Below are 15,597 nucleotides of genomic sequence, written 5' to 3'. Positions count from 1 at the left end.
AAAAAACTCCTCCGCCATTTTGAAAATGACGACAGAGGAAGCTTCACTAGTGACGTCACGAAGTTGACCTGGCGATAAAAGTAAGCATGCACTAATAAATTTGGGGAGCGAGTTTGACCCAGCAGTAATTCAAGGCAGGCGCATATTTCTTGCCCGGCGGCTATTCAAGGAAATATTAATATGTTGTTTGAAGCTATTCCATTTGGCAAGAGTTTTAATAATTCAATAAACATTCATTTTTATGGGAAAATGTGTTTTGAACATTTTCATGATGGGTGTTTGACTTTGCAGTTTCACTATTGCAAAAATTGTTAGAAAGCATAGAACAATCAAGGGCATCCTGTAAGAAATGTACTGTATGCAAATTGTATAATTTATGAGCGTCTTGGCTTACTTAACCCAGAAACTCAATGCAGAGCAGCCTCTTTACGTATTTGTTTTTGTTGTTGTTGCACAGAAAAATTGGAACAAACTCGAGGACAAGTCTTAGAGTGTGACTTCAATAATCATGATTTCATTAGATATGATTATTACAAACTGTTTCTAGATTTCATTTTTTACATTTTTTTTTTAATCAGTTATTTATTTTCTTGCTATCTCTCTTTTGGCTTCCCAAAATTAATATGCATACAGTGCATTTGGAGCCAGCCAAAGCTTTTAATTTAGCCCGCGGAATAACGCCCAAATAGGCTTAATGAAACCATTCAAAACAGGGTTTCTCATGTATGCAGTACTCCTGTCACCCCGCAAAGGGTGTCGACGTCTCAAAAATGTGTCACATGAAGCAGCAGTGGGTGAGTAGAAGAAGATGTATTGAAATTGCTGACTTTGTTAAATTTCTATTCGTGGCTGTGTTGTTTTTGTCTGTTTAACTCTGGGGATCAAAACTCTAGCACTGAATTTGATCAGCAGAGAGCAATAAAGCTACACTTTAGGTTTAATTCTGTTAAACCATGTCCGAATGTTTCCTGTGGGTATTAACACTAAACCTTCTATTTTATTTATGTAACATACACAACGGACATTATCTATATAAATATACAATGGACATTATACTTTTGTAATGTTATTATTTTCAGCCTTACAAACCTCAATTAAGGAAGATGTATAAAGATATAAAACTGAGGAATAAAAATAATTCAAAAGTCATCAATTGTCAACATAACTTAGCTTTCCATTCTTTATGCTGTTAAATATCTGCCTAGCTGCACACGCTGGAAACAAGTTGCGAGGGCAGAATAATTAATCAACAGTGCTGCGTAAAAAGATGATGTGTTTACTTATTTACAAAGTAAAAAGTCTCAAAGGACTATAACCTGCATAGGCAATTTCTAAAGAAACATCTCCACTTTGTTGACCATGGGCTCTTGAAGCTGCGACCCTCTTCATTAGGGAGTTGAAAAGCCCTGCTTCACATTATGTTCAACCTCGAGGGGTTCATTTAGATGAATAATCATGGAAGTGGTTATTTTTCCTGTAGCACACGCTTGTATGTCACTGGGCTGACCGCAATTTCAAATAACTACTAATGTCTTGAAGACAGATTAAAGTTAAAGTGCCATTTCAAGGTAACCACTGAAGAATTCCTAATAGAATATTCGATTATCAGGAAACTTGTATGGTTTTGTGTTGCTTCAGCAATGTCAGCTCTTTGCGGGCTTTATCACAAAGGTGCCTGTTCCTGTTGAATTTTACCTTATTCACAGGATTTGAAGGAGGTGATTGTTATTTTTGTTGTTGCAAGGTTATCATTAGAAGTGTGTGCTTCAGAAATGTTTCTAGGTCAGGAGAGCTCCTTCTGTGCAAAAACACTTTTCACTGTTGAAGTGCTGCACCCAAATTGAAAATTGTTCAATGCTGCTACATCAATGATGGCGAGCTGTAATCCTCACAGAAAGATAAATATCTTTCGAGATGTAATAATGTTTTCCTCTGTAACCTTAATTAAAGTTGCTGATGCCATGGCATTTCTTTTCTGTGTGTTTGCAGGAGTTGCCGTTTGTTCGTACGCTAATGTGCGCTAGTTTTATCTGAGGGTGCGCTCAGATGAGGTCACTACAAACGGGACTTACGAGACTCGAGAGAGAGTCTGGATGGGAAAGAGCGTGAGTATGGACAACCTTTCTGACTTCGGCGGACCCTGTCCTTCCAGCCGCAGGGAATGGGAGTAAGTATGACAACACGTTTGCCTTACTTCCAGTAGGCTCTGCTGCATGACAACCAATACAGTGGAACCTCCAAAGTCAAATGGCTGAAACGTTGTACAATTTGGAATTCAACCCAAATGTCCGAGAATTTGTCTCTGAATCCACACAATACTTAGCAATTCACACATGATAAGTAAGGCCTTTGTTATACGTCACAGAACCTCAGATCAACAACTGATGCGTTTTTCCTTGTTCAGATTCCAAAGTAAGTGTTACTAGGAATGTGCCGAATCTGACCACCGATCAGTATCGGCTCATATTCTTTAGATAAAAGTACACGATTGCTGTTGTCGAGTAATGCCTTTAACTGCCGATCTCAAACACTGATCCGCTTTGGCTAATATTGTATTTCTTTTAGTCCCCTGGCTGATAAGCTTGCAGCTAATAATGTGTCCCCATAAACAGTGTTGAGCCACTCCCCTAAGTTAATAATAATCACTTCCATTACACCAGATAAACTGCATTTCTCAGTGTATTAAGTATCATTATGATGTATTATTATCACTGGAAGACAAGTCCAAACATGTTACAAAGCGAGAGGAAGCCAGGATCAGGCATGTAAATAGCTAAGCCAACCGCTAAGTTAGCTTTAAACAACACCAAGAAATAACCACCTTGCAGCACAAAGTAAACAGAAATTATTCATGAAATTAACAAGTGAATTCATAAGCTTCCAGAGAAAGGGTAATGTAACAACTGTTGGTGTGTCAGTATTGTCACAGTCAGTAAACGACACATAAAAGGAGGGATATTGAACTATAAATTGGTGATGTCCATACTCAGGGTCGTATCAGTATATGATTGATACTAGAACGATTACATCAATTTTATTTTCTCAAAATCGTTTTTTCAATAGTTTTTGTTAATGTTTACAAATTCAGGGAACAATTCTCAGGACACCGTAGGACGTTGAGGGTAAAACCCAAAGGATTTAAATTAGTTGTAGATAGTCATTGTTGATTTTGTTTTGGCGTAATATTGACTTTAAAAAAAAAATAAACTATTGTGTGTAATAAAAAAGAACAATTTACTATTTAAAATATTGTGTTGAGATTGTTAAACTGTCAATAACGCTTAACATAAATACATAGAAAAATTACAGTTAAAGAACACCTTTGTAATAATGTGGCCAGAAATGTTACTGCAATCACGGTCAAAACTTCTGTAATCCCCTCCCTCTCTGCTGGGATCATAAAAGCTGAATAAAAAAAACGTTTTGTCAATAACAAGTCTCTAACCAACACATTTTACTCAGAAATTAGGGGATGAGTAATTATTTCATCATGTAATTTAGCTATTTGTGTTGGCCCTGCGATGAGGTGGCGACTTGTCCAGGGTGTTACCCGCCTTCCCCCCGAATGCAGCTGAGATAGGCCCCAGTACTCCCAGTGACCCCAATAGGGACAAGCTGTAAAAAATGGATGGATGGATGGGATTTGGCTCCATACGTTTGACATTGTCATGATGACAGCCGTGCTAATGTTGGAACCTATTTCCTCATCATATCAGCACCCTGAGAACGAAATAGGCACTGACATTACCCATATCCACAAAGGTTTTATTTGTGGAAAATATATTTTGCCCTGTCAGTTCAAGTACACATCGACATACAGGCTAACGGGCATGTATTTCCCTCGTTAGCCTGTATGTCAATGTGTCATTGACCGGGCTAGCATGCCAAGCATTACACTAAGCATTCGTTGCACAAACATACCAGCTTTTTTAGAGAAGATCATAGACTGTATTGGACAATATATTTTACATACCCCATCAATCCATCCATTTTTTACTGCTTGTCCCTATCTGGGTCGTGGGTGGTCCATCCATCCATCCATTACCTACCGCTTATTCCCTTTGGGGTCGCAGGTAGTGCTGGAGCCTATCTCAGCTACAATCGGGTGGTAAGTGGGGTACACCCTGGACAACTCGCCACCTCATCGCAGTAGTTTAGATACAAAATGTCCATTTCAATTTATTACAAATAATAAGAAAACATAAGTGCCTGACTTACCTATCAAGGAGGAAATTAGCAAGTTTGGCATCGGATAAAAAAATATTGTCCGCCTTCAATCGTTTCCATCTTTCAAAGGCATCCCTCGTTTTGTTCCTGGCTTTGTCATAAATAAGTTGAGAATCGTAGCAACGCCTTTTAGATTTACTAAGGTCCGACATGTTTAGTAACTTTACCAGTGGCAGTAGTTAGACGAAGAGGGCGGTGCGTATCTGGCAACCTGAATGTGACACACTCACGCACGTTCTAAATGGTCAAAGGGTGGAGGGCGGGACATTGAAATGAAAACAATAACAGGGGCTGTAAATAAAGTTTTGAAACGAGCATATCCCGGCGGAACTACCGTTACCAGTTATAGAGGTATTCGAAAAAAACATGATTTACCAATGCCTTTTGACATATCAGGGCTATTTAATGATGACTTGACATGAAATTATTACATATGGTTCCTTTAATACATCAGTATCGGTACTGGCTTCGGCCGATCTCACTCTATGTTGATCGGTATTGGAATCAGCAGCATAAATCCCTGATCGGATCATCCCTAAGTGTAACAAATACCAGTTAGTGTGGCCGTGCAATAGTACATTGTTTGAAACTCACTGTTAACACTATTTAGCTTATTTTTTTAATACATGCTGAACCTAAAATAATACCATTGCCATTTAAAAATGACTTACCAGGGTTAATTAGGTAGTTATGATAGCAACAGTCTGACCCTGCAATTGATTATTTCTATTAGAATATTCTATTTGAAACTTGAGCAAATCAATTGTGATTGACTTTAAAGGTTCCACTGTATGTTGATCAATAGCAATTCTGTTGCTCATGCTGATCAGTGATTACACTCTTAGTTAACAATTAGTGTCTGTCTAAGATTCTTTTCAAAACACAATTCTTTATACACTTCGATATAATTTTCTTGGATGGGACACTGGCTTGTAATAATCTGAGATATATCATTGCGATTGGGACTGCAGATTTATTGGGTTATACTGTAATATATGTGGACCAGCCTGGACACCTCTCCTGTTGTCTTAGCATTAGCATCAGTGCTAAACTTACTGTTCAAAGTACAGAAGTGTTGGGTGTTGGCATAAACTTTGCAGCTATTTCAAAACATTGTAACTGGTCTTGCTAGTGCTGGATTTGTTTTTAACTTATGACCTGTTGTTATTTACTATAACCTCGGTAGCATTTTCTTTTTTACTCCTGTGGCAATAACCTAGAGCAGGGATTCTCAAACTGTGGGCTCCATCTGGTGGTACGCCAAAGAATCTCTTAATTAAGTGATTAGTGTTAATTTTCCTATATTTGAACACAGTGTTACTGTCCAAAGTGTATGTAATGTTACAGTGGACCAAATTATTAAATACACTTTTTTAAATACAACCTCTGCCTTGTTTTTAATCAATACTTCTGCCTACTACACTACTGTATTTTAATGATGGTCATCATGGTGGTACTCTAAAATAAGTGTTTTCTGAGGTGGTGCTTGGTGAAATTATTTTTTGGGAACCACTGACCTAAAGGAAACAGTCGAAAATAAGGTTTCCATATGAAAACCTTGTGCAAATGTAGAAAAGTAAATAGTGAAGTGAAGTGAATTATATTTATATAGCGCTTTTCTCAAGTGACTCAAAGCGCTTTACATAGTGAAACCCAATATCTAAGTTACATTTAAACCAGTGTGGGTGGCACTGGGAGCAGGTGGGTAAAGTGTCTTGCCCAAGGACACAACAGCAGTGACTAGGATGGCGGAAGCGGGAATCGAACCTGCAACCCTCAAGTTGCTGGCACAGCTGCTCTACCAACCGAGCTATGCCGCCCCAAATAGGGGGAAATATTAGTTTATTCAGCTACATCAAAAAACATATTTTGTGATTAGATTGCTGAGATATTTTAATTCAAATAGAAGGTGCCACAGTCCCATATCCATGGAGCTATCGCGGAATACACATGTTGTCTCAGGCAATTTCACATGCAAACCTTTTGTTCGACTTATGTTTTAAACATACTGTTAGCATGCAGCCTAATTAAATTAAATACTTGTATCAAAATAAAATGTGTTGTTGCCAGGTAACCACCACACGTTTTGGATCTTTTCAGTTCTCATCTGACTTGCTTTGTGCATTGTTTGTGTATTTAATTTTTTGCTCGTCTGATTACAGTACCAGCAGCTGCGTGGACGATTTAATGGATGAAGATGAAAAAGACAGGGCAAAAAGGTACCTCGGCCATTTTCACGATTTTAAAGAATAAGGACTCGTCATATTTGATATTGGAAAGTAGATATTTTTGCAAAAATGCCTGCTTAGCTATGTTGATGGAAAATGTAGTAAAACAAAACAGTTTATCTAATAAAAAATGTTACATTGGAGGGTGTTTATCTGGCTTGAAAAAGCACACAAGCAGCATGTTTTGAAGTTGAAGTAAACCGTTGGAATCAATGACTTCACTTGAAAATAATTGTTTTTTTGCCTATTGACCACACAATCTTGTTAACATCGGTAAGATCAACAAACACAATGCTATGACTGAAATAGCTTACACTAAAAGCCTGCAAATTGTGCTCATGTACTTTTTGACAAAGAAGCAGTAGATTGCAATGAATGGCTTCTATTGTGAAATCACATACAAAGGGGATAAAATGGATCTTTGTCCTGCTTTGAACTTCATATACGATCTTTTTGCATAAAGTAACAGGACCACAAGATTTTGGACTCTAGGGCAGAATTACCGCTTTCATCCAAATGTGTAATTTTTATTCCTTTGTCTATCCGTATGTTAGGTAATTCTTTTGTCTGGTTCATGGAAAGGACGAGACTCAGAATGTCATTCAAACAAGAAAAATTAAATGTAAAGGTCATCAGTTTACAAATAAGTTATGTTGCTGCGACTGTGATGTAATTTGACTTTTAACGAAAGTCAGAACGCATACCTACCTAATAAGTAGGTTAGCATCTTTTCACAGGATTTCTACAGCTACCGGCAAATCTAGTTTAATGCCTTTTAATGCCACTCAAAAAAATTAATGCCCATGTCCGACTGCATATGGTTATAATACAGTATAGTCAAAAGCTTACAATTGTCTGTATACACACACATTTTTTAAGCATTTGACCATGTTATTCTTGAATAGTTGAAACGTTTATATGAACTTTAACTACCTAGTAAATTAGAATTGGCTCGTAAGACTGTTTCATCTGAGAATTTATTTTCATTTATTTATTTTTCTGTCGTAGCATCCGGTGTTTTGACTTTATGCGCAGCCGTAAACAATAGTCATTTAGAAGGTTTAGACTGTAAATCACCACACTTAACCTTTATGAAAATATTTACAGTGGAAATGCACAAAAGCCCTCTAAATAAACAACCTACATTTTAAATTAGCTGATCAATATACTAAATTAGCTTATCAATATGATAAACCCAGGAATATTTTTTTAAATTAAAATAATGCATATCCTGTCAAAATATGCCTGATTATAGCCACAAATTGTAGGATACCACTTTTTAATCAGAGTTCCATTTAAAAAAAAAAATAGTTAAAATGTTTTATGGAATAATGCATGAACATCATACCAGGAATGCAAATGATGAATGTGTTTTAAATCAATGGATGATTGATTTAAAATTCTAAAAAATACATGTCATGAATTGATATTTGGAAAAACGCAAATAGGCCTTTAAGCTGCAATAAAAGTAACTTTTATTCAATTTAACATATTGATTAGATTGTATTTTATACCCTCTAGGTTGTTTAAATTGGGTACATTACATAGCAAGTTGTGTGTAAAGTGTCAGGCAGCTGAAGAAATCCATTCATTTACTGTGGGATTGAAGCAGTAGAAAATGGATGGATGGATGAATGAATGTCAGAGAATAAGAGTTGTGGTCTGTTGTGAGAATTGCCTTGTTTGTCCATCCTAGGCCACTGTAGGTCACGTCAGGTGTCTTTGCAGGCGTCACGAGAGTTACTAATGTTAGTTAAGTTAGCTCATGTGTTTTCAACATCAGACTGAAATAAATGAGTCGTGTATAAAACAAGTTAGCTTCCTCATTGAAAGTAAAGGACGACACGCTTAAAGTGACCAAATAATGGCAAAGTTTGGGCCCCCGAGCTGTTTGATTTTGCCGTCTATCGGAGTGGCCGCTTATCTTGCTTTCCAATTTAGAGAATTCCATGGACACAGGAGGACTTAAGGGTTTTTTAAAAGAGTGGTACAAACCCCGTTTCCATATGAGTTCGGAAAGTGTGTTAGATGTAAATATAAATGGAATACCATGATTTGAAAATCCTTTTCAACTCATATTCAATTGAATGCACTACAAATACAAGATATTTGATGTTCAAACTCATAATCTTTATTTTTTTTGCAAATAATAATTAACTTAGAATTTCATGGCTGCAACACATGCCAAAGTAGTTGGGAAAGGACATGTTCACCACTGTGTTACATCACCTTTTCTTGAAACAACACTCAAGAAACATTTGGGAACTGAGGAAACTAATTGTTGAAGCTTTGAAAGTGGAATTCTTTCCCATTCTTATTTTATGTAGAGCTTCAGTTGTTCAACAGTCCAGGGTCTCCGCTGTCGTATTTTACGCTTCATCATGCGGACACAATTTTTCGATGGGAGACAGGTCTGGACTGCAGGCGGGCCAGAAAAGTACCCACACTCTTTTTTTACGAAACCACGCTGTTGTAACACTTGTCTTGCTGAAATAAGCAGGGGCGTCCATAATAATGTTGCTTGGATGACAACACATGTTGTTCCCAAACCTGTATGGACCTTTCAGCATTAATGGTGCCTTCACAGATGTGTAAGTTACCCATGCCTTGGGCAATAATACACCCCCATACCATCACAGCTGCTGGCTTTTGAACTTTGCGCCTATAACAATCCGAATGGTTATTTTCCTCTTTGTTCTTGAGGACACCACGTCCTCTGTTTCCAAATACAATTTGAAATGTGGACTCGTCAGACCACAGAACACCTTTCCACTTTGCATCAGTCCATCTTGGGTGAGCTCGGGCCCAGCCAAGCCGGCGGCGTTTCAGGATATTGTTGATAAATGGGTTTGGCTTTGCATAGTAGAGTTTTAAGTTGCACTTACAGATGTAGCGACCAACTGTAGTTACTGACAGTGGTTTTATGAAGTGTTCCTGAGCCCATGTGGTGATATCCTTTACACACAGATGTCGGTTTTTGATGCAGTAACGCCTGAGGGATCAAAAGTCCATAATATCATCGCTTACGTGCAGTGATTTCTCCAGATTCTCTAAACGTTTTGATGATTTTACGGACCGTAGATGTTAAAATCCCAAAATTCCTTGCAATAGCTCGTTGAGAAATGTTGTTCTAAAAATGTTTGACAATTTGCTTACAAAGTGGTGACCCTCACCCCATCCTTGTTTGTGAATGACTTAGAGTTTCATGGAAGCTGCTTTTATACCCAATCATGGCACCCAACTCTTCCCAATTAGCCTGCACAACCGTGGGATGTGTCATATAAGTGTTTGATGAGGATTCCTCAACTTTATCAGTATATATTGCCACCTTTCCCAACTTCTTTGTCACGTGTTGCTGGCATGAAATTCTAAAGTCAATGATTATTTGCACACAAAAAAATGTTTATCAGCTTGATCATTAAATATGTTGTCTTTGTAGCAATATTCAACTGAATATGGGTTGAAAATGATTTGCAAATCATTGTATTGCGTTTATATTTACATCTAACACAATTTCCCAACTCATATGGAAACGGGGTTTGTAGATAGTTGTTTTTAATTTTCTTTATTTGTTGTGTATTATTGATTTATTTTTTTATCAAACAATTATATTTAATAAAAGCGAAGTTTAAGTTTGAGGTTGATATTGTTAAACTGTCAATATCACTATAAATACATTGAAAAATGTTTAGTTATTACCAGTGATCAGTACCGATTGATCTCATTATTTGATTAAATTCGACAGCATATAACCCTGATTGGAACATCACTAGAATTATTATTAACTCAATTTGATTGCAATTGAATTTTAAACATGTGGCTAGAGAATCGATCAATAGCATTAAATACATTTAAACATTCACATTTATTACATGTATCGGCCAATCTCACTTATGCATAATTGAACTCAACAGCATACATCGGAACATTCCTAATTTATGGTAGTGTAACGGAATGTCGTAACTTGAGGACTGCGTGAACACATTTTGATCTTTAACTGCATCAAAATTTTAAGTTTTTTGCAAATCAATCCTTTTTTTTTTATGCATGTTTACTGGAGCAGGGACACTTGAGACTGAATATGTGCTTCTTTAAAAGTCAGTCAATGTTGTTCTTGCCTTCTGAAAACTGACATCCGCCTGTCTTTTTTGCTAAAGGGCATCCCGAAACAAATCAGAAAAGAAGAGAAGAGACCAGTTCAATGTGCTCATCAAGGAGTTATGCACCATGCTGCAGGGCCAAGGCCATCCTCGCAAGATGGACAAGTCCACCATACTACAAAGAACCATTGACTTCTTGCAGAAACAAAAAGGTATGACAAAACAAACAATTCTTTGTTTTTCTCTTAGTTACTGTTGATAAGGTACACACCTCACAGGGTTTAGTATGATTCACTTATCGTTTGTCCTCAACCGTGCAGACATCAGTGTACAGAATGAAACGTGTGATGTCAGACAAGACTGGAAGCCTTCATTCCTCGGCAACGAGGAGTTCACGCAGCTCATGCTAGAGGTAAATACACACTAGATTCACCCACATCCTCTCAGACTGATGATTTCAATTTGAAAAACTGGGCAACACTTAGAACAATTTAGTCAAATAGCCCTGTCCTGTGGGCCACATTGCAGGTTGCCGGACTTCATTCTTCACTATTATTCTTATTTCAAGGAACCAGCATACACTGTAGTGGACATATATTCATGGTCTATGATTTGGACAGGGTTACACATTTCAGGAAAAAAAAGACCTGTTAATCAAAGTGTCCACTGCAGTGGATAATGATTTTTAAGAGGTTAACATGTCAATGCAAGGATCTGCCACAACATGAGCGCTCAAGTGTGGTTTTATTTTATTTTATTTGCCGGCAGTTGACTAACCCTGGCTTAGGATCAACTTGCCAACTTTTCATCTGCAGAATAATGAATAATGTGCAATGCTGCTCACAATAAATCCCTCACCAAACTGCGCTTCTTCTCTTTGTACAGGCGCTAGATGGTTTCTTGGTAGCATTAACTACGGATGGAAACATCATATACGTGTCGGACAGTGTGTCTTCCCTTATTGGACATTTGCCGGTAAGTGTAAATGCATTAATTCTGAAGAGTTAATTGTCGCCCTGCGATGAAGTGGCGACTTGTCCAGGGTGTACCCCGCCTTCCGCCCGATTGTAGCTGAGATAGGCACCAGCGCCCCCCGCGGCCCCAAAGGGAATAAGCGGTAGAAAATGGATGGATGGAGTCAATTGTCTTTAATTTATTGTCGTGATTATGGCGCTTAGCCATGTGCAATATAAACTTGGCTGACGATAGAGCTTTTAATACTATGACTACAGTATATTGGGATAGTGCATTTTGATGTTACAGCCTAGCTGTGTCACACATGTTTGACAGCGACACATTTGACAGTTCTCAAGCACTGTAGCACTCATGCTTGTGAGCTTGTGGGTAATGAGATGTCCCTACACAGTGCAAAGCCACTTCTAAGTCAGAAATCTTTGCCACCATGGTGGCAAATAAATTATGTTTCTTACAACTATCATCCCTGGAGGTGAGGAATAGTTAAACATGCACCACTACACACCGTAGGATAATAAGCTAACTGCATTAAGATACTGTATGGTCAATACTCCAGTGGCTAGATCGATATTTTTATCGTCAAATATATTTTGTGGTTTCGATTTAATGTGAAGGATTTTGTTGACGTTATACTAATGAGTTAACGCCTACAATTTTGGAGGAAAAGACTTAAGGACAAAAGTATTAAGAATTCTCTTTAGAAAAAAGAAACATATTTATGCGATAAAGTAAAAATGATGACGACATAATAGTATTTCTATTTCTATAATATACCAAAGTATCGACCCAAAGAAAATGCTTTAAAAGTGTTTTGCTAAAGGGGAACTGCCCTTTTTTTTAAGCGTTTTAAATATTAAATAAATGCGATCAAAGGCCCGCTTACAATTGAGCATTTGGGAGCCGTTCAATTCTGCCAATGGAGTCCCGAAAAAAAACATCCAAGCACATCCATCAGGGTTTTATATACATGTAATTATATATGTAATGTAGTAACATGCACATCTATAATACAATTTAATATTTTGATCATTTTAAGCATAGGCGGCGCATTATTTAAAAAAATGCATCATGTTTAATTTTTATCACTGATTTCTGTTCATTAATTATTGGATTTTATTGGCGGAATAGTGGAGCTCTCATTGCCTCCGCTGTGAGTAGACTTTTATTTACATTTATTGATTATTTAGAATGCATAAAAAACAATCCATCCATTGTCATGTGTTTCATAATGATAGGCAAAATTCCAAAAAAAGGCAGTTGCTCTTCAACAATGACACTATGTGTGATTTTTGCTGTGTGTAAGAACATACATTCTTCAATACATATTCCTCCTCAATAGGGCGTCACTTTCTGTGTTACTTTCCCAGGCCCTCACTTGTTGCCTGTTTGTGCCTCAACACTTTTGAATAGAAATAAAGTACCCCTAAATAACCAAGTCAGTGAGTGGCCTTATCTCACTGCAAAAGGGCAGGTTTCACTCACAGTTTACAAAAGTGAAGGTCTGGCAAGTACTTACATCCTTGTTTTTGCTTGATTATTTACCCCAATTTAAAAAATATACTGTATTTGTATTATTTTGCACCAGTCAGATATGGTGGACCAAAATATCTTAAATTTCCTCCCGGAGCGGGAACACGGGGAGGTGTACAAGCTGCTATCATCCCATATGCTGATGACTGACCCCATTGCTGCTGACTTCTTGGCCAGTGAGTGTCACCTCTTTGCACTTTCTCTCACCACAAGTCAAACAAGATCCCCTATGCAGTTTCATCACACGAAGCTAAAAATATCACCAGAGATCATCTCAGGTTGGCTATATTTAAAGACGGACATTGTCCAATTAGTTTTTAGTTAATTGGATTTCTGATTTAACTGTCTATAATTAGTCATTTTAGCTAATAATAGTCACATGCTTAGTATCACAGTTTTAGACTTTTAATCACTGTTATGTTAACACAATAATCCCCCTGGCAATGAACTATCCAAGGTTTAAGGCTCTGACCTCAATCCTCCATCACTATCGGGCTTTTCACAGGAAAAGATGGGAGCAGCTAAACTTGAAAACAGTTTGAGAACCAAGTGTTGAAGGCCCAACACATATCAAGAGGTGTTTTAAATGCTGTGCAAATTGCTGAGGTCTTTCTACACTTAAATATCATTGGCTTGTTTCAACCCGCCTACTTTTCAGTTGAAAATAACATTTGCATGGAAATCATGCGGCGGTCAGAGGAACTGCATTGTGACTGAAGCGAATAATAGATAAGCGTTTTCTCAGTGAAATTAAGAAGTAGAAATTCTTATTTAAAATATTACACAGCTGATTGTTGTCATCATGCAGCCCCAAGATTTTCTGAATTCAATAAAACATGTTTTCGTTTTAGGTGATTCACATGTAGAATTTTGCTGTCACCTAGCCAGAGGGAACATTGATCCAAAGGAGCCGCCTGTGTACGAGTATGTCAAGTTTGTTGGTGATTTCAAATTTCATAACAACGGTAAGCACGCTCATTTCATATTTCAGATACTAAGGGTCAATTTTACAAAGTGGATGGAGTTATTTTTTTGTAACACTGGATGTATTACTACTTTTAATGACGGATTTTTTAATGTGTCTCCCAGTGCCTACATCCTCTTGTAATGGGGTTGAATTGACGTTACCAAGAAGCCTACAATCATCGCTGGAGGAGCAGGTCTGCCTCATTGCTACTGTTCGATTAGTCACCCCGCAGTTTGTCAAGGTGAGACCTGCTGCATCTTACTTGCTATTCTGCATCCACCTGTGTCACAATTGACTGAAGGAATGACATCTGCAGTGGTTGATCTGTAACAAATAGGTCAGTTTATGCTTCCCGAGGCTTGTTTGAACACACCACACCGCACTTTTTTGGGAATTTTGCCTATCGTTCACAATCATTATGAAAGACATGACGACGGTTGGATGTTTTTTTTAATGCATTGTAAATATTAAATAAATGCAATATATAGTCTGCTTACAATTCTTCCAATAAAGCCCCTAAAAAAACATCCAAACACCTCCATTGTTTTAACGTAGTAACGGGCACATTTATTATAACATTTAATATTTATTTATTTTGATAATTTTAAGCACACCATCAATCCATCATAGTTTATTTATATAGCCCCTAATCGCAAATGCCTCAAAGGGCTGCACCAACCACAACATCCTCGGCTTTGATCCCACATCTGGGCAAGAAAAAACTCAACCCAATGGGCACAATGACAAACCTTGGAAGGGACCGCAGATGTGGGGACCAGCCCTTGGGTGACCGGTGCAATGGATGCAGAATGGATACGGTTAATAACGTGAGAGTGAGCAGCGCAGAAACGTCAACAATTGATACACAGAGTCCCGGGTCCCGAATTGGAAAAACTAGCGCCTCCTCTGTGGAAACTGGGCTGTGGCCACATGATAACCTCTCCACGCAGGAGAGGGGGGCAGAATAGAAAAGAGAGATGGCAGATCAACTGGCCTAAACGGGGGGTCTATTTAAAGGATAGAGTATACAAATGATTTTTAAGATGGGACGTGAATGCTTTTACTGAGGTAGCATCTCTAACTGTTACCGGTAGGGCATTCCAGATTACTGGAGCCTTAATAGAAAACGCTCTAAAGCCCGCAGACTTTTTTGGGCTCTTGGAATTACTAAAAAGCCTAATAAAAGTTCTTTGAATGCAAATTTCTGGCCAGGACATATGGTACAATACAATCAGCTAGATAGGATGGAGCTAGACCATTTAGTATTTTATACGTCAGTAGTAAAACCTTAAAGTCGCATCTTAAGTGCACATGAAGCCAGTGAGGGTGAGCCAGAATAGGCGTAATATGATCAAACTTTCTTGTCCTTGTCAAAAGTCCAGCAGCCACATTTTGTACCAACTGTAATCTTTTAATACAAGATTTAATACAAGACATAGGGAGACCTGGAAATAATACGTTATAGTAATCGAGACGAGACGCAACGTATGCATGAATAATGATCTCAGTGTTGGTGGTGGACAATATGGGAGAAATTTTAGCCATATTTTTGTTAGGAACACACTCTTAA

At 37.8% G+C, this 15,597-nt stretch overlaps 1 protein-coding gene across 9 annotated transcripts in view; it reads left to right on the top strand.

Moving 5' to 3' along the window:
* Positions 1-15,597, top strand: part of LOC133550663 (neuronal PAS domain-containing protein 2-like) — a 126,929-nt gene that overhangs the window by 89,796 nt on the left and 21,536 nt on the right. For all 9 annotated transcript variants that reach the window (XM_061896600.1, XM_061896603.1, XM_061896602.1 and 6 more), the window contains exons 2-9: positions 1,990-2,167; positions 6,390-6,446; positions 10,613-10,767; positions 10,876-10,967; positions 11,441-11,530; positions 13,116-13,236; positions 13,912-14,025; positions 14,150-14,268. In XM_061896600.1, coding sequence (XP_061752584.1) covers positions 2,094-2,167; positions 6,390-6,446; positions 10,613-10,767; positions 10,876-10,967; positions 11,441-11,530; positions 13,116-13,236; positions 13,912-14,025; positions 14,150-14,268 — 822 coding nt within the window. In that variant the 5' untranslated portion in view covers positions 1,990-2,093. The remainder of the gene's footprint in view (positions 1-1,989; positions 2,168-6,389; positions 6,447-10,612; positions 10,768-10,875; positions 10,968-11,440; positions 11,531-13,115; positions 13,237-13,911; positions 14,026-14,149; positions 14,269-15,597) is intronic.

This window comes from Nerophis ophidion, linkage group LG04, assembly GCF_033978795.1.
Source record: "Nerophis ophidion isolate RoL-2023_Sa linkage group LG04, RoL_Noph_v1.0, whole genome shotgun sequence".
NCBI classification, from domain to species: domain Eukaryota; kingdom Metazoa; phylum Chordata; class Actinopteri; order Syngnathiformes; family Syngnathidae; genus Nerophis; species Nerophis ophidion.
The sequence above is the reverse complement of the archived record's forward strand: the minus strand, read 5'-3'. Positions and strand labels throughout refer to the sequence as shown.